The following is a 21,284-nucleotide window of genomic DNA, read 5'->3' as shown; positions in this document are numbered from 1 at the left end:
GAAGGGTTCACGAGGCGAGCGCCAGGAGGTGCCGGTGGCTGCTCTTCCTGCCCGGCCCTTCGCCCGTGAGCTGCACGGCCGGCCTCGGCTGCAGCCGCCTGCTGCCGGCATCTTCGGCCTGTGGGCACCGTGTGTGTGCAGGTCCCTTTACAAAGGATTAAAAATAACAAGAGACTCACACCAACCACCTTCTTCTCCAAGGATTGCCGTGGGAGACCGAGGTTATCTGGTGATTCATTTTATGAGCCAGAAAAAGTATGGAAAAACCTGTCCCAAAATTATTAATGGAAATGGGAAGACTGTATGGAAAATACCAGTGCTCAGTAAGAATCTTAAGTTGAGGTTTGTCTTGTGCAGATGAGCAACAAAAGAAAAACCCTGGAAGAAATACCACCCTTTTCTTTGAAGTCTTGAAGTAAGGTTTGAAATCTTCTGTTTCCAAGCACTAATCATGTATAGCAAGTTATACCCATTTATTGTTGTTTTTCTCCTCCTTGGTGGTTAAATGTTTTCTTCTCACCAAGAAAATACAACACCATAAGTAGCTGAGTTCCTGGAGATGTAATTCTAGAGATATGTCTTTTAGCTCTTTTATTGATCTAGGAATAGTCCGTTGGATCAGCAGCAGAGCATTCTTGCCAGAGGCAGACTGAGTCACCCGGCGCTGTTCTGTTGGATGCCCTGTAAGAAGATACTGAACATAGCTTTCAGTTTGAGTGGAATTTTTCGGTTGGTTGTTTTTGTTTGTTGGGTTTTTTTTGGTGGTTTTTTTTTGGGGTTTTTTTTTTTTTGTTTGTTTTTGGTTTTTTTTTTTTTTTTTTTTTTGAGGGGAGGGTTTTTGTTCTTTTTGTTTGTTTGGGGTTTTTTGTTACAAGAAACAGAACATCCTGTTTTGGAGCAAATCTCTGCTGCTACCTCCGTACTGGCTGTTATCTCCTCACTCCGCAGATTCTGGTCTCAGCTTGTATCTCCTTTCCACTTTCGTCTCTCCCCTCCCTGTGCCTTTTTTTCTTTTCTCTGGCAGCACGTCAAGAAAACCTGAACTAATTGACCTCGTAAATCTTATTAATGATGATCACTCAGTTACTCAGTTCCAGCAGCAGCACAGAGTGCTTCAGGAGCAGAACGCGGTGTTTTTGTGTAGTCGTGCCGTTGCTGCATTCGCTCCTGTGGAAATACATTTAATTGTAAGGAGAAAGGAGTGTGTCCTGAGTGCAGCTGGGTCACTGTAGCGAGGGCGCTTTTTTCCAGCTGCATAAATGGCAATAATGTACTAATCCATGAATTCGGAGCAAACGGGGCTGGGAGCGCCGCCCGGGCTCACGCCGTTCCGCTCCGGCCGCTCCGCTCCGGGTTTTCCTTCCGCCTCCACAGCGCGCGCCCGGGGCGCGCGGAGCCCCGCGCCACAGCGCCCCCCGGCGGCGGAGGCGGGCGGCGCCGCCCCCGCTGTGGCCGGGCCGGGCCGGGCCGCGCCGCTCGGTCCGCTCCGCTCCGCTCCGCTCCGCTCCGGCGGAACGGCGGGGCCATGGCCACCCTGCGCCGGGACGGCCGGGTCACCGCCCTGCAGCGCCTGGGCTGCGCCGGGCTGGCGGGCGCGCTGAGCCTCAGCCTGACGGCGCCGCTGGAGCTGCTGACGGTGCTGGCGCAGGTGGGCACCTGGCACTGCCGGCGGGGGCTGCGCGACGCCGGGCGCAGCCTGTGCCGCACCGAGGGCGTGCGGAGCCTCTGGAAGGGGAACCTCACGGCCTGCCTGCGCCTCTGCCCCTACAGCGCCCTGCAGCTCGCCGCCTCCCGCCGGTAAGCGACCGGCCCGCGCGGGGCTCCGGGGGCTGCGCTCCCGCGCCGGCCTTCCTAACAGCGGGGGCAGCGGATGGAGAGTGCCGAGTGTCGCCTGGTGGCTCTGTCTCTGCCCGCTGGGTGCGCGCCCCTTCTCCCCCAGGGCGCGGACCCTTGCTTGTAATTGTATTTACCTAATTTGTTCAGCGCGTAGCGATTGTTAGGGCCTGGTGATATGCCAGCAATTGCTTATAAAATCATAGGTATTCTTCACATGATGAAGGGTGAATAGTCTGTTAAAATTCTTTTGCTCCGGTTCATTTAGAAATTAAGTTACAGTGCAACTTGCGGGTGTGGCTGTCACATCTGTTCTTTGCAACCAGTTTCTTTAATTAATTTGCACACTTAAGTATTTCTGTTGTGTCAAAGAAAATAACAAAATCACAAGTCAGATATTTTTACCCTATCATGCAGGAGTTGTTAAGCAAATTTGATCTGTTTTGATGTTGATATGTGACATTGTTTGTTTAAAGACCTTGTTTTTGATAATACACAGCTTTTAAACTAAGGTAAGGACTGCAGCAGGATGAACATGGAGCGGTGCTGATGGAGCTCTGCCAACCATGTTGTTTCCTAGGATTCCCTTCTGCTGCCAGTATCTCTCAGCCTTTGCAGGGAGTGCCTGACTTTGCACACATCAGAATATTTTGCCACTCTGGAGGCTGGGCTTTTTTTTTTTTTTTTTTTTTTTTTATTGCAGTCAGCTGTTCATGGCAGCACATGACATTTCCACCCAGCTGGCTGCTGAGTTGTTCTGTTCTGGGCAGCAGCACAGCCCTGCTGGTGCTGCCAACCTGCTGGGTTTGTCACTCATCTGTCTCAGCAAGTCATCTGCCTGCGCCCTTCAGGAGACCACAAATGAAGTGACCCTAAAACTGAGCAGCTTTTTTGTGCCATAATAGACACAGTGGTCAAACAAGGAGCAACATAATGCAAGATGGAAGGTACAAACAGTAATTTAAATGCAATTTAAAATTCACAGAAAAGACAGTGTGTTGCACCAACATACAGCAGTTGATTTTGAGCAAAATAACTTCATTGTTTGTTCAGCTTGAAACAATGTATTCCTTTTGCAAGGCTAAAGTTTGTGTCTAGTTTGTACAGGGTGTTCTGAATTATGGGTGGAAGTGGCTGCCAGGAAATTAAATTCAAAGTGCCTATGCTTAGTCCTTGATACACTCACTATTTGGGGTTTTGAAAAGTCTTTTCTACTGGGAGAATGGTGTGCATAAAGGCAAGAAACACAAAAAGAGAAATGTTATAGGGCAGCTTAGGTAAACAGTCCCAGGAGAAGCAGGACTGAGCACAGTTTGCACAGACTTTTGTCTTTCCATGGCAGTTTTGTTATCAGGTAGTGCCTAGAGACACCCCTCCACCTTCCCCACGCATTTGTCCACACACAGGAAAATTAGGCTGTGTGGGTTTAGGGACTGCATAAGACACACAGGGAAAAAGGTTTATGCCCTTTTGCTTCTGCTTGGCTGGGCTTTCTGCCCTGGGCACTCCCAGGTCTTGAGACAGGTAGATGCAGGGATTTGTCATGCAGTAGAAAATGCACATTCAAGTGAAAAAACATCGACTGAGTGAGCAGTGACTTGTGAATATTTGCAAATTATTTTGTTCCGGACATGGTTACACCATGCAGGTTAAATGTAGATGTGCTGTTTAGATGTTTTAGTTAATGCTGCCAAAATAGAATAATACATTTCTTTACCTCCAGCTAAAACTCTGAAGTGTTTTACTTGCTTCTTGCTGCCTCCGGGACATTACTCCCTGATGTAGGAGTTTCCTGTCATAGAAAAGTCCTTCAATGCACCACAAATGTATGATTTGTGTGTAGCTTTTAAAACTGTGCTTCCATTTCAAATTTTCAAATTGAGACTTAAACTCCTGAGCATAATAGTGGCTGGACATAAGTATTCTCTGGAGGCGTGTCCCTGTGAACCTTCCTGTCCCCAGATAAGCAACAGAAGAAGATTCAGTTGCTCTCAGAAGGCCTGTGATGTCATTATCTACATATTTCCTCTTACGTGATAACCTTAACTGGCAGGCTGGACCAGTGTCTTTAACTGATGATCAGATAATTTATTGCAGATGTGTTTTGAATCATGGTAATTTTCATCCTCTATATGGAAATACAAAAGATTTTCATCTTGTGGATGGATGCCTGTGTGGTGTTACGTATAATAAGATCTTGGATGAATCACATGCTAAAATTTCAATTCCTGCTGCTGAAGTGGCTTGTTGGAAAAACATTTGCATCAAGAATCATCTGCCTTAATTTTTCATGTGTTTTCTTCATAGTGTCATTAATAGTACTTCTTTTATGTGTTTGCTTTAGACTTGTAGCCCTTTTCATGGATGAGCAGGGCCATATTTCCCACTGGAGAGCCATCATGGCAGGAAGCCTGGCTGGCATGGTTGCCACCATCGTGACGTACCCCACTGACGTGATTAAAACACGGCTCATCGTGCAGAACCGGCTGGAACCATCTTACCAAGGAATTCTTCATGCTTTCTACAAGATCTATCATCAAGAGGGGCTCCGTGCGCTCTACCATGGTGTTTCACCAGCAATATTAGGTAAAGCAATAGTGGGGTGAAATCACCTCACTGCCTGGCTTTTGTTGCAGCTGTGCAGTGTGTTCACTTGCTCGCTTGATTTCAAAAGCAAATAAGAATGTTTTCTTGTAGAAGATGTAGAGATTTTCAAAGCACTGCAGTACTGATAACCTTTGTTGCAGCTTTATTTCTTCAAATTAGGACCAAGTGTGTAGCATTTTATGTATGGTTAAGAGTTTAGCAAAATACTCTTTTCCTTCTTTTATAGATGATCTAATTGTGCTTGGATGCACAATTTTCACCAGAAAACTCTTAAAACACATTTATACACACGCACACAGAGTGCTTGTAATTCCTGTTGAGTGTGAGAGTGTCTCCTGAGCTGTTCAGTGAAACCAGTGTGAGCTGTAGTGTATAGAAGGTGTGAAAAATGAAGATTAATTATATTCTCCCTTTACTTGAAATTATTTTTAATTATCTATTTACTCTGCATAGCCTTTAAAAATGCCATTTAACTGAGTCCACTTTTTCACAATATGACATTATATAAAATGTATAACAGCAATAATAATAAACGTATAATCCCACTATAAAACTGATGAGAGCATGAAGCAAGCAAAAGAGGCCAGAAGTATCCCTCATGAGCCTGACTGAAGACACAGCTCTGTTTACCTGTGCAAATGCTAGGGTTGGGTTGGAGTGGGAAAGAGCTTCTCAGAAGAGAGAACCTGGACACCTGACCTGTCATGAGACTATAGCAGTTAATAATTCTGACAACATGAACATTCTAATAGGTAAATGTATGCCCCTGTTAGCATATCTAGATGGTACAATATGGATGTTTGGTGGTAAACCAGGGACTAAAGAGTAAAGTTCTTCAAAATCTGGATTGGGTTTGTGGAATGTGAGGTGTAAATTGGCAGCAGCTCCTCCTATCTTTCTAGTTATGTGATGGGCAGCTCTCCTCTCTTAGTGTACAGTGTGTTGATTTAATCCTGTCTGGTTTGCTTTCTAGGTGCTGTCCCATTTTCTGCAGGCTCATTCTTTGTTTACATCAGTCTGGACACAATCTGGCAAGAACCCATCGTCCGTTTCACTCCTCTTCAGAACTTTGTAAATGGCTGTGTAGCAGCTGCTGTGGCACAGACACTTTCTTTCCCCTTTGAGACTGTCAAGAGGAAGATGCAGGTACAGAACATTCATGTTACCAGTACTTTGTCGTAGGTACTTGGGACAAGACTAGCCAGGTGATCATGGGTGCCACTTTATTTCCCTTACCAATAGGCTACAGAGACTTTGGTTTTGGTTTTGTTGGGGTTTTTTTGCTCGTTAGTGGGTTTTTGTTTGTTTGTTGTTTTGTTTTTAAACTCTGGGAATCATTGCTACGAATGGGCTGTTATACCTTTAATTTCAGTTCAAGTACTATCATGGGATATGTTTACACTCTCAGACTCCACCGCTGTAGCTTTATTTCTTTCCTTTTTCATAGGAGTTCCATCAAACTCTCAAAATTCAGAATTGGCAAACCTTCAGTGAAAGTTTGAAAGTTTGCCAGCTGAAGAAATTCAGTCCCCTTGGTGGTAGGCAGGATGAATGAGATCCATGTGATTTTCAGAGCTTACGTGTCTGCCATTTATGCCTCACCACAAAACAAACTTGCTCAGTATTAAGCCTGAAGGATCATTGTTCTTGTTCTTATTTCTGACTCCTCTGGTTAACAAGTGACTTACCAGCTGCAGATGCTGCTGTTTTCCTGGAGCATCAACAAAATGAGAGTTACTTCCTGATCTTTTCTCTAGAACTTTAACAATAATGATCTAAAAAAGACCCAAACCCCACAAAACAGCCACTATCCCACAGCTTCCATCTCACTGACATAATTCACTTGCTGATGTTGAGTTTTCATTAGAACTTCATCAGTAGAGAGATAGTGAATAGCTTTCATCATATGGTCATTCTCTGGCAGGGGCATATGAATTTGGATTTTCAGCCTAGTTCCTGGAAATGCAGATTTATGGGAAGCTTTTATGATCTTATTAGAAAAACAGTCACTAATTGTGGCAGCCTTATATAGGTCCTTGCCCCCTTCATCAAGTGCTAGCCTGGTTGGCAAGTCACAAGGTAGCAAAAGATCAGTGAAACTGTGCATTTCCCTCTCCTGCTCCCCGAGTTCCCCTTTTCAGGGCTTCACTGCCCTCTTTCCATCTTGTAGTAGAGAACCTCAGCAGGAGGAGAAAGGGGCTTTTATCAGACCAGCTCATGTAGCTGATGTGTCCAGAAGTCAAGGTTTAAATTGAGTGCTTCCATCAGGTATCTTATAAAATATTTCAGACAAGAAAGATTCTGAGCAGGAAAACTTGATCATTTTATCCAGCTGTACCAGTGGGTCTAAGAAAAGCAAATACTCCTTATAAGCCTTTATTGCTTTATATCCTTAGGCTCACTGCAATACTGTTGCCCTGAAGAACAAAAGAAAATAAAAGGCATTTACTGTGCTGTTTCCCTTTTAATATTTTCTGTCGATGAAACAGTTATTTGAACACTCAGATTTTGTAATCAGTTCAGAAGTAGGTTTTGGCTGTAAGTGGCGCGATGTTTTGTGTCGGGCTGTGTCGTGACAGGCACGTGAAGAAGTGGGACAGGCACGCGTTCCATCTTCCTGCCACTAGGCCGTGCTCTTCACCGAGGGGAGGCTAAATCATCTGCTCGGCTCTTCCAGCAACACGGGAACTGGATTTATTGCCTAAATATGTAGGACTTGGAGAGGCTAAAAATACTTTGCATGAAAACAAAAGGCTCATCAACAGAGAGGGTTTCTTCCTCTTAAGTGCATTGCAACACCGAATAGTGATTCTCTGAGCTTAGAGAAACACCTCCTGTTCAGTGATTTATTCTGAAGGCATGGGAGAAAGCAAGGATATTTCAAAAGAGCAAGCTCCCTAGGTGTGAAATCCTGTAATTTGTTGGGTACTGGAAATTATTTAATTCATGTAGAATTGTCCAGAAAAGAGACCTGTTGAAAATTGCAACCCACATTGATATCAAGAGCGCACTGGAACTCCTGCAAGGTTATCCAAGAAGTTTGGGTTTTCCAATTAGCACCAGGGTACGGCCCAGCTTTGCAGAGATCAGCTCTGCTTTGTGCTTGCTGGTCTGTGCAGTTTGCAGGGTGCTGGTCAGAAGAGAGAAATGCCTAGTACAGCACCAGGGAAAGTGTCATGAAAAGGGATGGACCTAGAAAGGGGGAGAATAAAGAAAAGGAAAAGAACTTCAAGACATCTCAGATTTCTGTAGAAAATGGGGGAGCAGATACTTCTGATCAGTTTTTCTCACACATCTTATTCTGAGCCACCTCTGTTTAGTGATTTGGTTTTCTGGCCAATAGAAAGAGGGGGCTACCAAAGCCTTCAGCTACCTCTGGGCCTGGTGTGTGCTCTGCAGTGCATGTGGAGAAGTGCTGGGCTGTTTTTGAAGCAGTGAATGCTGGGTTTATGGTCTATGAAGAGGAACCCAGCCTACTGTGGAAGTCAGTATGAAATTCCTTTTCCCTACCTTTTGTCCCACCAGCCTGACAGATGGAGTGAGTATGTTGCTAAAGAAGATTTTTCCAATGAAGCTGATGGTGATGGGGAGCCAGAGAGTTGTAAGACAATCTCAGGAGCTTCAGAAACTTAGAAAATAGGACATAAGGCTGTCTCCATAGATTCTGAGGTAGAGTACAAGCATGAGACCAGGACATCCCGTTCAGATCTTTACCTGATGTGCTAGGCAGTCTTAGAAGAGTTACCTCCATTCAATTCATCTGGACAGTGCTTGAATTGTTTGCATAGACTAGGAAATGAATTCTGCTATGGGAGGAAGGATAAGATGCTATTTTTAATCTCCATTGTAATAATCTTGCTTCCTCCTTTCTTACTTTAAATATCTGAATCCTACACTTCTGACGTTGGCTGCTTCTGTCACTGACAGCTGTGGGAGTAGGAGCTGACTGTCAGTGAACAAGTCTTGAGGAAGAATTGTGTTTTGGTGATGCTTTAGGATGTCAGATCTGCTCTGTAATCATGGCTTCTTCCACCTCTGCTGTTAGAATTAGCTTTATCGAGTTTATTTTTTTTTAAGATGTTTGAATGTTTTTCTTAAAAGAAATGTTAATTAATATGAGTAAATCTTACTGATTATTTGAGTCCTCTATGTTATGCTTATCCTAATTTTATTCCTTTGTCTTCCTTTTTTCACTTTGCTCCTGATTGGCATGTTAGAGAATTCAGAGGTACTGTATGCATGTTTCAGCATGGAAATATGGCTTTTGTTATGCAACTGTAGAAGGGGATTCATGAAAGAGAGGGGAATGCTCTATAAGTAAGTGTTTTCCTGACTTACTTTTATGATGTTTCAGTTTCTGAACAAAAACTTACTGATCTTTATATTATTCTGACTGTTATTCTTGGCTTTCCTTCCTTACCTCACAATAGGTGAGGTTCTTTGTTAAATCCAGTTTCTAGGCCATATTCAAGTACTGCCCTTTTTACCTTGCAGACTTGCATACAAGAGCACTTTTTTCTTTTTCAGTTTTTTTTCTACCTTTTGCATGTAACTTTTACTTCAAATGAGTCTGGGTCTGAGGAAGTACTGGTCATGTTTCTACTTTCCCAGGTCTTTTTTTGGCCAATGATAACCTTCATAAGTGCCTATTGGACTGAGCTGTGGCATTTCAGTAAGGGAGGATGAATTTAAAGCTGTTCCAGGCTGTACAGAAGATTATTATTAGAATGTCATCCATGCCAGGCTATATATGGAACTGAAAACATACAAACACACAAATGGGCAGTGCAAACCCAACAGCCAAGTTTGGCACTTCCCTCTGTGCTCAGAGTGTGCAGAGGTGGGCTCAGACACCCCAGAGGCACTTCTCAGCCTCCATCCCAGACTGACCTGTGACCTTGGTAATTTTTTAAGTAAAATGCACAAAGATGTCCTTAAAGCTTCATAGATACTCCACAGTTACTCCTCACCTGCTTGCATGAAAAAACTTCGCATTGTTTTCAGAAGCTCAGCCCTGTCTTTAATATCTTTGACTAAAACCTTTCTTAAACTCTCCTTCACTGGTAAATGCTACTCAGGTATAGCTTTGCCATCAAACCCATGTAATACAGAATAAATCATACTGTCAGTAAAGTGCAGGGTTCAGCACATTTTTGGTGTTGACTGCACTGCATCCTTAAGCTGTGAGGACATCTCTGTGGGGAAAGCATTGTTCAGTGCTGATCTTTCTGGTTCAAAATGCAGGCTTTGACTTTGTTTGTTTGCAGGAGTGAAGCAGGCTTACTGGTTTTGGTTAGTGTCGATTGTTGCCATGCATCACCCAAGAAGTGGCCTCTTTTCAAATTCAATCAGTTTGGCCTGACTGCCTGTAAATCTGCAATGTGTTTTGGGATTTTTGTTGGATTTTTTTGTTCTTTGGAACACAAGATGCTCTGCCAATGTGAAATCTGATGTAAGTTATGTAAATGCTATGTGTTAATAACATGAAAAAAACTAAGCAGTCATTTCCTTTGTGAGGTACCCTGTTTAAAGTAAAACCTTTCTTTTAAAAGGAATACTGTTATTTAAGTATTTATTTTAAAATAGTCCCCTTGCACGGTAAAAGTCAGTCTAGCAGGAACCCAGTGGCAGGGTTAAAGAGTTTTGAAAAAGAATGATAAATGTTCCTTCTCTCTGCTGAGATGACGAGCAGTGCTCCTGCTTTGCTTAAGCATGAGTGACTTGCAAAGAGTTCTGTCATTGGGACAGTCACTGGGCTGGCGTGCAGCCTCTGGAAGCTCACAAGCTGTAGTGTCACTGCTGGTGGTGAGATCTGTGTTCTTCTCAACTGGGAATATGAAAGTTATTGGAGTCATGAGCTGGTTTAAAACTAAGAAATCCATTTTGGATCATGTGGTTCACACAAGATCTCAAAAGTGTACATGCTCTGAGACTTTGGGCAGGAAGACCTTTTAAGAGGAAACAGCAGGAAACAAAAGTTTTCGGAAATCGAGCCATTTGACCACACAAATTCCATAGTGTGGAAGCAAATAAGGAGCAATATTACTACTTCTAATATGATTTCCTCACATAAGGAGGCTTATATGGTTGCTAGCTGTCTGTCCTAGTCCTTGCCCCCCCAATAACTTTTGATTCTGCTGTGCAGCTTCAAGTAAACTTGACAAGAGTGGAGATTTCAGAGACAGGAACCTCCATCAAGTGTTGTGAAAACAAGTGCACAGATAGGTGAAATATTTAGTCTCACCTCTAAGGGGGAGGTGCAGTGTTCTTACTTTTCTTACTTCTCTTTTTGATCTCAACGCTCACCTTCTTCTTGTTGCTGGGATTCAGGCATCAGCCAGGTTCCCATGCCCTGGGTGAGACCAGCCTGGTTCCTCTGGTTATCAGCAAATAGATAATAGATGGCAGATTCTGGTTGTGGTAAAATCCCTTCTTTCCTTCTCTTTTTTACTATATCTGAATACTTTGAGCTACCTGCAATTTTTGTTGTTTCATTGATGTTGCTAAAAATATATTTTATACCACTTTCTTAAGCTATTGCAGAATGCTGCTCTGCTGCTTAGGGAAGTATTTGGTCTGCTAAATGGTCGAGACAATGCCTGAAAAAAGCTATGGAGCATAACGTAGGCTTTGCCTTCTGTAACAGCCTAGATCAGCTTTTATGAATCTGAACAAATCTCAGAAGCATTTCTCTTAGATCCCCAGACTTCCATAGGAGAAAAGCATGAGGACTGACTCTCTGTCAAGTTGGAACACTGAACAGTGTTAGCAGGAGAACTGGATAAGAGGAAGAAATTGTAGATCAAGAATTGGAAGCAGGACTGGGCTGCTTTAACTGTGAGATCTGCCTTGACTCTAAACCTGTTCACCCCAGAAGCTGTGGTGTGATGATTATGTAATACCGTGAGGTAGATTAGCTTTGCATTGCAACACAGTGGCCTGCTGAAGAAAAGCAGGAAAACACATTGCACCTGTTTGAAATGCAGGAAGTCTGAAGGATGGCAAGAATGCAATTCTCTCCAAATGATCTCCCCAGCCACTAAAGTGGCCACCATGCTCCCCATGAGATTTGGTAGTGCCAGCTGATCATGTCTGCCAGCCTCTTACAGTGCCTCAGCTTTGTCATCAATGTGGTGTGAGTGAGAGCTCTTTAATCTGCTTTGGGACAGATCAGATGGGTTAACTCAGCCCACCTTTTTAAACTCCATAAGCTCACCCAGCAGACAGGACCTGACACAGGCTGGGTTTGCTGCTGCTCACACACAGCTATTACAGCCATAACTTTAATGCAATACCATCTCTGGAGGTACAGCTAGTACTGTTACCCCCCAGTTATACAGGACAGCCTTGTATCCATTTGTCTGTGCATAGAGTGATGTACCTGTGACATGTGAGGTGACTAATTATGGAAAACACTCCATAAACAGGAGCTAAAACTTGATTGACACTCTCTTGATGGCCACAACAACCCCCTGCAGTGCTACAGGTGCTCAGGGGACAGAGTGGCTGGACAGTGCCCAGGCAGAAAGGGACCTGGGGGGACTGGTCAACTGAACATGAGCAGCAGTGTGCCCAGGTGGCCAAGAAGGCCAGTGACATCCTGGCCTGTATCAGGAATAGTGTGGCCAGCAGGAGCAGGGAGGTCATCCTTCCCCTGTATTCAGCACTGGTGAGGCCACACCTCGAGTGCTGTGTCCAGTTCTGGGTCCCTCAGTTTGGGAAGGATATTGAGATGCTCAAACAGATCCAGAGGTGGGCAACAAGACTGGTGAGGGGCTTGGAACACAAGCCCTGTGAGGAACAGCTGAGGGAGCTGGGGTTGTTCAGCCTGGAAAAAAGGAGACTCAGGTGACCTCATCACTCTCTACAACTTCCTGAAAGTTGTAGTCAGGTGGGAGTTGGTCTCTTCTTGCAGGCAACAACTGACAGAACGAGAGGACATGGTCTTAAGATGAGTTAAACTTCCCCTATGCCATGGGAAATTTAGGTTAGAAAAAAATTCTTCACTGAAAGAGTGATTGGGCAGTGGAATCATCTGCCCAAGGAGATGGTGGAATCACCATCCCTGGACATTTTTAAAAAAAGACTGGATGTGGCACTTGGTGCCATGATTTAATTGATGAGGAGGTATTAGATCATAGGTTGGACTTGATGATCTCAAAAGGTCTTTTCCAAGCTAGTTCGTTCTGTGATTCTGTGATTCTTTTATAGGTGATTTATTTTGATTTTGTGTAAATCCTTAACTCATCCACAGAAGGCAAATGGAAGTATGACCTGTAAAAAGCCCCAGTCCTGTTAAAAATTAGTTTTCTCCTCAGTTCCTAGATAGGCAGCAGGAGATGCAGGAACTAGCATTGCCATCCACTGTGTGAAGTGTGGGACCAAGCCAGTCTGCCTAAGGTTTTGCACCATTAAATAAATTAGTGTTAATGTGCATGAAAACGATGCACCTATTTGTAGGGCTTGAGCTGAACCATTGTGAGGCATTTGGAAGCCACCCAGAGCTGCCCATGCAAGGGGTTTGCACTGCCTTGAGGAAAAAGACTTCTGTATTAAAGACTTCTTCACACGGCAGTGTTAAAGCAGAGGAAGCTTAGGCTCAGCAGCAAAGGAGGGATTCTGCAACAAACTGTGAAGCCTCAGGGTACAACAGGCCTGGTGATATATATTTAAAGCAAAGAATCAAGCTTTTGACCAAGCATGAAGCTGTTTTGCTCACTTGGTGCCATTCTTCCCAGAAAGGCATGATTTGTTCCCAGTTCAGGTTACAGAGGAAGGGACAAGGTGTTCCTGGAATGCAGGACGCTGGAGGTCAGCTGTGCTGTGCTGCTCTGAACTGACTGTATCCTGATAGCTTGCCATGGTTTACCTTCCTCTGTGCCTAAATACCTTTGGGTGGACTTTAACCAGGGGTAAGTCAGCATTATTAAACCACTGACAGGGAATGACTGTTGGGTAAGGCTGACATTTAGGAGGAAGAATTTATTAAGCCCAAGAGGATGCTTTTTCCCCAAAATATTAACATGTATTTACACTTCAATTTTTTTTTTCATTGTAGTGGAATGAAACGCTCTTTCAAGAATCCAGTCTTCACTTGAGTAAAATTCCTGTTGACTGGAGTGGTACTAACTTGAATGAAAACTGCAATCCTTGACCTTCAGTTTCCTTTGAACTACAGCTGCACTTGCCTGCTGCATGTGCCCTTATTAACCCAGACTACAAAGATTTCTTTTTTTAGCTTCCAGATTAAGAGTGTGAACTCTTGAGCTGTGTGTAAATTATCTTCCTGTACTTTTTTTTTTAAGTGATCAGAAATGTAGGACACCTGAATCTGTTGAAAATATGTAAATAACAAGCAGTTTTACTCTCTCCACCATCAGGGTGGCATACCACTGATGACAGCTATTCACTGTTAGTTACCTTCCATACTCTGTGCAAGAGTAATGCATACTCAAAAAATAAATAGTAAATATTTGTACCAACGGACTTTATGAACAGGGGAAAGGGGGGAAGTACATGAATTAAATACATTAATTCATAGTCTCTGATACATGTGAATACAAATAATTGCAAACCAAAATGTCCCAAAAAGCAAGTGAAAAGTTTTTATCTGCACAGGAGAGGGGCAGATGGAGGTCATTGAAAAGGTCTGTGAGATCAGTTCCCAGAATGGGATTATGTTGTTGTGGCAGTCACCTCATAATGCAGACAGTGGGAGAGACAGTGTCTGAAGAGTCTTCAGGTAACAATTACCTATAGCAATTAACCTGCAGTCATGACACTGCACCCTTATTTAAGTATTTTGTTTCTTTTAAAAGAATATTGCATGCAGGTAGTTGAGCAATTTTTGTACATCTCTCTTGGGTTTTGAGTGTAGCAGTAGAGCAGTGCTACCTCTGTGGATGTGTTGCAGTGACATAATCAAATTGGAGGGCTCTGGATATAAAAATACTGTGTTTGTGAGAGAGCAAGTGGAGGCAATTCTGCATTTGATGTGCTTTAATCATTTAGAGAGCCCACTGTCCATCAGAGGTAAAAAGAGAAGCAACTTAGCCCTGCTACTACTATGAGTAACACCTTGGCTCTCTTTTATCAGCACAAGGAGCTTTATCCCCAGCCTCCTGCAGTTTGAGACAGCTGCAACTGGGAGGAAGGAAGTCTTCAAAAGAAACAGGTTTCCATGCAGCAGCCCATAGTGTAAAGGGGTGTCAAAAGCAAGGAATTCCAGCTGCTTTGAGGTGCATGAAATTCTCTGTCATAAACCTGACCTTTTGGGGATGAGATTAGCTGTTTGATTTGTATGTCATGGTAGGTTTCTGCAAAAGAGGTAGAAAAACCAGTTTGGTCTCTTTTGTTCCTTCCATTTTCTGGCTCTGGTGCCATAGGGTGGTTGTGAGGGTTGCAGTGTGGTGGACATGCTTAGATGAAAACCACCAAAACCCAAAGCTACTCTTTTTCATGAACAACGGTGCCAAATGAAACACATTTGCAGTATTATTCTTTTATTAATACGTTTTAACTTCATTTAGCTATGTTCCAAAATATTGAAGTTTTAATTACACACTGATACAGTTTTTAGTTTTCCTCTTGCAGTAAGTGATTCTGAGATTCTGTGGACAATTGTTATTTATTGACTGTGTGTAGGATCCTAGAAGCATACAGAAAAGAAGCAGAAAGGCTGGCAACACATACTTTACTTCACAGACTGAAATCTTAGAAACAGCTCTGTCTATGGGGAATGGTACTATAAATAATTTCAGTAAACCTCTCAAGGTCAGTATCTATGGGCAGATTGGAAATCTAGAGGCTTGACTTACCTGTTCCTTTTAAACTGCCTTCTGGAGGTGTTTACTGTGTTACTGAAATCTGCACTGTGCTTGTCACTTCTTTTGGTGTTGCAGGCAAGAGTACTGTAATCAAACCTTTGATCTGTGCCTTTGCAATGTGTACAATAATGAAGGGCATTAAGTCAAACTCACGCAGTTAAATTCTGGCAGGCCATGCCCTGCCTACCACAAAGGGACTGAAAAAGGAAGGGAATCACATGTTAGTAGCATTCTTGTGTTCTTGAAACATTTCAGAAACCTGTCTTTCTTTACTGCTTGCCTGCTTATAAATTCATTTACAAAAAAAAAAACCAAAAAACAACCTTTTGGAACCTGACTGACAGTCCAGAAAGCAGAGTAGAGTTTTGAATCCAGCTCTCCTGTGACTGCTGTTGCATTTTTAGGGATAATTTAATAATTTTAGTTTTCTTATAAGCATTATTGGTGCTAATATCACCATTCTTATGGAACTGGTTTCTGAAGTCTCATTTTGAGCACTCAGCATCTTCTGCAGTACAGACATGAAAATCTTTGTGCAGAAGGTTTTTACCTGTTATCTGCCATAAGAGGTATTCACATGCATTTCAATCAGGCAGGAAAAAAAAAAGAGAAAAAATTATGATCTGTGGTTTTTTAAACAAAGAAGACATGTCCTTAGTGTGGGGGTTATCAGGGTTTTTTGTTCAGCCTTTAAATTTTAACAGTAGACTTGCCAGTAATTATTTGATTAGCAATCTCTCTTATATACACAGAGCGTGTGTTTTGATCTGTTTGCCTTTCCAGCATCTCAGTTGCCAAGTATTTGAAATGCTATAGCTAAGGCACCTAGAAAATCTCATCACCACTTGTCAGTTGATGAGGCTTGTCATAGGCTTAGCAGCTCTGAGAAGCTGCAGGTTAGTCTGGACAAGGAGTGACAAATCGCTACACTATGTGGTGTTTCACATCATGATACCCATATTCATCCACCACTTAACTGTACAAGCCCCATTTTTATCAAACTTCTACCTTAGGATGATCAGTTTGCAAGTCATCAATCTGTGTCCTGAGGCCCCTGACACCGAAGTATCACTTGCCATGTGCTTGAGTGAAACCCTGATTTGTTGATGCAAAATAAATCCATGGCTGCATGTGCACAGATGGATGAGGATGGGATTATTCAAGGTCAGGTTATCCTGTCTGCTAACGCAGTAGGAGATTAATGAAGAAGGATTTAGCTGTTAAAAATGACCAACTACACTTCTTCCATGTGAACAGACACTGTAGTGCAGTTGGAAGTTCAGCTGCCAGCCAACAGGATTCTCCCCAGGTAACTTTAACTAGTCCCTATCAACTGAGCAAATTGATATGGGAGCATGGGCACCAACTGCTCACCTCAGCCCTTGGTGGGCCTGAACAGCCTGATCTGAAATCTCCATCCTTCCATTTCTGCTGTGCTGCTGCTCCTCAGCCTGTAGTGCAGTTTGTGCTTCTCACAGGAGTGCAGGCACAGCCTCAGCAGCCAGAGACAAGTCAGCTGGTTTGATCAGGGTTACAGGAAGGCAGTGTGGCTCCAACCTTCCCTCTCATAGTGTTCCACTGCCAGGAGTGTGAAATATTTCTAGTAGTGACATGGTACAAAAGGAGGTGGCTGTGTGAAATTACTGTTCACTTTCATTCCTATCAAAGAGTGAGTTCTTTCCCTTTATATTTTAATGCAAATTAAATACTGTTGGGAGGAATCCAGATATGTCTATTGAAACCTGGTGTTGACTGTTCCTTATATACAAGGATGGAGAAAATAATTAATTACTTTGGTTTTCTCTGCTTGTTCTAAATCCCTCTGGGTGTCTCTTGACAGGCTCAGAGTCCTTGGCTTCCCCACTATGGAGGAGTTGATGTCCATTTTACTGGCATGGCTGATTGCTTCCGGCAAACTGTGAAGAACAAAGGTGTGCTTGGACTTTGGAGTGGACTCACACCCAGTCTGCTCAAGGTGAGGTTTTGCTTTCATCCCAATCAAATACTATCCTGAAAGAATCAAGACAGTTTTGGGCAGTTGGGGATAGAAAGCTTATGACATACCTTTGTACTTAGTAGCTTATAGATGACAGAATCAGTGACAAAACAGGTTATAAACCAGCCTTGGAACTTGGTTTGGTTGTATTTCTCCAAATGCAAGCTTGGTTTCTAGATGTCACCACTTGAAAGTTCATTTCAACATCTTTGAAGGGGGTGCTCCTAACACACAAGGTGTGGAATGGATGAGGGATTGCAAGCAATCCACTTAGGAAAGCTAAACTAGTTCTCCTCCTGACCCGAGCTTCAGTAATTTGACATGTTGTAGTAAGCTGTAAAAAAAGTGTGCTTGTATAAGCCACTTGCCCAGAAGTCCAGAGCAGTGCTTTCAGCCAGCTATTTAATGCATGTGTAGCAGTTACTGCAGCCTTTGCTGAGTTGAAAGCATGAAATGAAGAATGGTAGCTTAAACAGAAGGTTTAATTTAATTTACATAAATACGTTTTATAGTGCTGTGATGAGGATTACCTACATAGAGTACTACAAGTCAGCTAATGAGTGCTAATGAGTGACAGTAGGATTGATTGTGATGGCCTGCCTGTGACTGCCTTACCTTAGCTGATACAAAGCCAGTGGCCCTGGAGCTGCTGGTTCTGCATGGGGCAAAAGAAGAAAATTGTGGAGTCACTCCAGTGTATGTAGAATAAATTCCACATTTCCTGCCAGGATTTGCTGAGATTGCGAGGATATGCTTGGGTATTTGACAAGTTCTGGTGATCTATAGGGTAGCACAGACCTTCTTCCTCACAATATTGCTATAAATTAGTTATGTAACAACAATAAACTCCTACTTTTAGCACACTGCAGCTGCCAGCATAGCTTGAGATGAGACTGATTTTATATAAATGAGGACAAGGTCAGACCTGAAGTCCTAGAAGTTCCCTTTTCTTAAAACATCTAAGCTATGGATGTTTTAAGTGAGTCTAATTTTTTTTCTTATATTGCTTTTTTATCAGATTGTGCCATACTTCGGTGTTATGTTTAGCACCTTTGAATTCTGCAAGCGGGTTTGTCTCTACAGAAATGGTTATATTGAATCTCCTTTAAATTACAAGCTAACACCTGGCGTTGACCAGAGCTTACACCCACAAGAACTGAGAGAATTAAAGCTCCTCCGAAGGGAAAAATTTTGAGCCAAGGAAATCAGCACTTGAAAACTGACATCAGCGTGTCCACTGCAGATATAAATACTTTTCTTAAGGAACTTTGCAAGAAAGACATGCTGAGCTACAGGTACTGACATTTCAGTGGACTGCATGGTTCTTGTAGTGAGACACCTGTGACAGGAAAGAATAAATCTGTATTGTATTTGCTGAATGGATATAAAGAAAATGTCTGGCAAGCACATACTGAAGAGGAAAGATGCAACTAGTTTAAAAACTCTATACTACTGGAACTTGAAATGGCATTATTTTAGGTGCTTTTAAAAACTGAATAGCCATTTGAGATTAAACCAGGTGCAGAAAGGCAAGAGAATAGAGATGAGAGTATAAATTGTCTCCAAAAACATTAAGAAAATGGATTTTCTTAAAGCAATCTGAGATAGCAAGTCAGCCAAAAATAATAAAAAATAATAAAATACATGCAACATGCAAGAATTTCTACTGAAATCTCCAGGTTGTTTAGTGATACTGTGTGGATGTGGCATTCTACAGAGTCAGAATTAGTCTTAGTTCAGTCACACTCCCAAATCCACCCCTTAGTTTTTGAGATGTACTTGAGAATAATATTTTTGTCTGAATCTCCAGCATAAAGATGAAAGTATGCTGCTGCAACTGTGCTTTTGCTAAGACAGAACTGCAATGTGGAAAATGGACTGTAATGCACTGGAATGGCAATCTTGCAAACTTAAGTGCATACTCAGAAATATTCCTCCCTTTCTCACGCATTGTTACTGCATGTATGTGAATTACTTCACACTTTGAAAAATAATCTTCCTGAAGTCCTCTAACTGAAATATTTCCTGGAAAATGCAGTTCTTAAATGTGTTAGGTATTTCAGAGCCACAAATTCTATCATGTTGTTTAGGTACTTTTAAAGTTCTATTTTTTTATTAGAGCACTTTTTAGTTCCAGTGCACAGACCTAGGCCTACTATGCTGCTCTGAACTTGCACAGGGAATAGCACTGTGCACACCACCTGTGATTGATCCACTTGAACCCTGTGCTCCAGGGGCTGCAGACAGGTCCTGTAGGTAGGACAGGAACCTCTGCAAGAGCACCAGGTCACTGCCAGTGCCACTGCCACAGATGGGCCTCTTGGGAGCTTTGGGATAACAAAAGATCATCTTGTGTTATATCTGAGGAGCTGTGGTGTTGCTCCAGTTCCTTTGTAGAAATTCAACTATGGAACAGCCCCATCCCAGTGCCTTCTGATAGAAAACCCAAACCCCATGTCCATGTGGGAAGCTGGCTGGAATTCCCATACCCTGGCAGCATGGGAGTTACAGCAGCTCACACAGGCTCCAGCCTGAGCTGCAGCAGCCTGGGCTTGGCACAGCATTTGCTGCTTTACACAGCTCCTCATCTGTGGTCTTGCACTGTTTATAACCCCTGATGGGTGTGAAAATAAGTAAATCTCAGAAACTGCTTGGTTAGAACATGTCACAGCAGGATGAGGCATTGGCAAATCCATGCAGGAACGGTTTGTAACTGTGGAGAGAAACTTGCAGAAAGATTTGGGATAACTGTAAGGCCTGCCTTACACCTAGAACTAATTGTTGATGTATCTTACAGCTGAAGTCTTGCAGTATATCTCTTAATGGACTTGCTCTGTTCTGCTGCAGTGGTGCTTAATACTGATTTTTTTTCTCAGCAAAGAAATGCAGGTATAGAAAGCAAAAAGTTGAGATGGTAGAGAGCAGATCTGGTGTCTCATGTATCACACTGAGGCTGTAAGTGCTTTTGATTCTAATCAACCTGCCTAGTGACCATGTTTCTTTCTCTGTGCCTCAGTTTTCCCATGGGCACAGTGCAGGTAATAATACTGAGACTTACTGGACATGTATGGATATGGAAATGTGAATTGTAAGCATGTTGGGGAGGAAAGGATTTCTTGCCTTGTCCAAGAATACCTGTATGGTTTTTACTAACACTGTATTTCTAAATAGATTTGAAAGATTGAATGGGTACATATGAATGTCTGATCAACTCTTCAAACCTTTTAAGAGTCAAGTGAGTTAAAGTTACCTCTAACTTGTTTCTGATGTGCTACTACCACCTTTGTATCATAGTGCACTCCTACAACCTATCAAGCACTAACCTTTTATCAGCCAAGCCTGTCCTTTGTAACCACAAATACACATGATAAATCCCCAAAAGGCAGCACTAAAATATTTGTCACTGAAAGAAAGCCCTTTGTCAGTGGAGCACTAACATGTGCAATGGTGTATGACCATGAAGAACCAGTCAATAGCAAGGCTAAACTCTTGGACAGGTGAAGTTCTACTCGAGTGACGTTTGGATGCCGCTGTGTGATGGGGGGCGGGTTGTACCTGCTGGGCTGTGCTGAGCATCTGTCTGAGCATCTCAGCTGAGCTCAGCACTGTGACTGCACAGGGGCTCGGTCACTGCTGGGTGCGGGTGACCGTATCCCGAGGGGTCTGCGAGCGCGGCTCTCGGCAGCGGCTGAGAGGGGGGGGGCCTGAACGTGTCCGTAGATGAAGCAGCCTCAGAGCCCGCCCCGTTCCAGCCTGCGCCGCGGCTGTGCTGTGCCCGCCCGCTCCCGCCATGGCATCGGGATGGCGCAGAGGGGCCGGGGCTCGTGGTCACGGATGGCCCCGTCACCGCCGTGTGGTGTGCCCGGGGTAGGGATAGGCGCTGTGACCGGGCCAGGGCCGCATTTATGTCCTGCCCGCGGTGCTGGTGGGATCCTCCACGCCAAGATGCCCCGTCCCGGCGTGCTTTATCCCGGTACCTCCCGTTCCGCGGTGCCCCGTCCCGGTGTGCTCCATGCCGGGAT

General features: G+C 43.4%; 1 protein-coding gene across 1 annotated transcript; it reads left to right on the top strand.

Moving 5' to 3' along the window:
* Positions 1-1,456: 1,456 nt before the first annotated feature.
* SLC25A43 (solute carrier family 25 member 43) lies at positions 1,457-20,448 on the top strand. Its single transcript, XM_053955524.1, has 5 exons — positions 1,457-1,797; positions 4,178-4,419; positions 5,414-5,586; positions 17,107-17,241; positions 18,281-20,448. Exons 1-5 carry the CDS (start codon positions 1,526-1,528, stop codon positions 18,455-18,457), a joined length of 999 nt encoding a protein of 332 aa, XP_053811499.1. The 5' UTR covers positions 1,457-1,525; the 3' UTR covers positions 18,458-20,448.
* Positions 20,449-21,284: the final 836 nt, after the last annotated feature.

The sequence above is a fragment of the Vidua chalybeata genome, chromosome 14, assembly GCF_026979565.1.
Source record: "Vidua chalybeata isolate OUT-0048 chromosome 14, bVidCha1 merged haplotype, whole genome shotgun sequence".
Taxonomy (NCBI): domain Eukaryota; kingdom Metazoa; phylum Chordata; class Aves; order Passeriformes; family Viduidae; genus Vidua; species Vidua chalybeata.
Note: the sequence above shows the minus strand (reverse complement) of the source record. Positions and strands in the feature narration are given on the sequence as shown.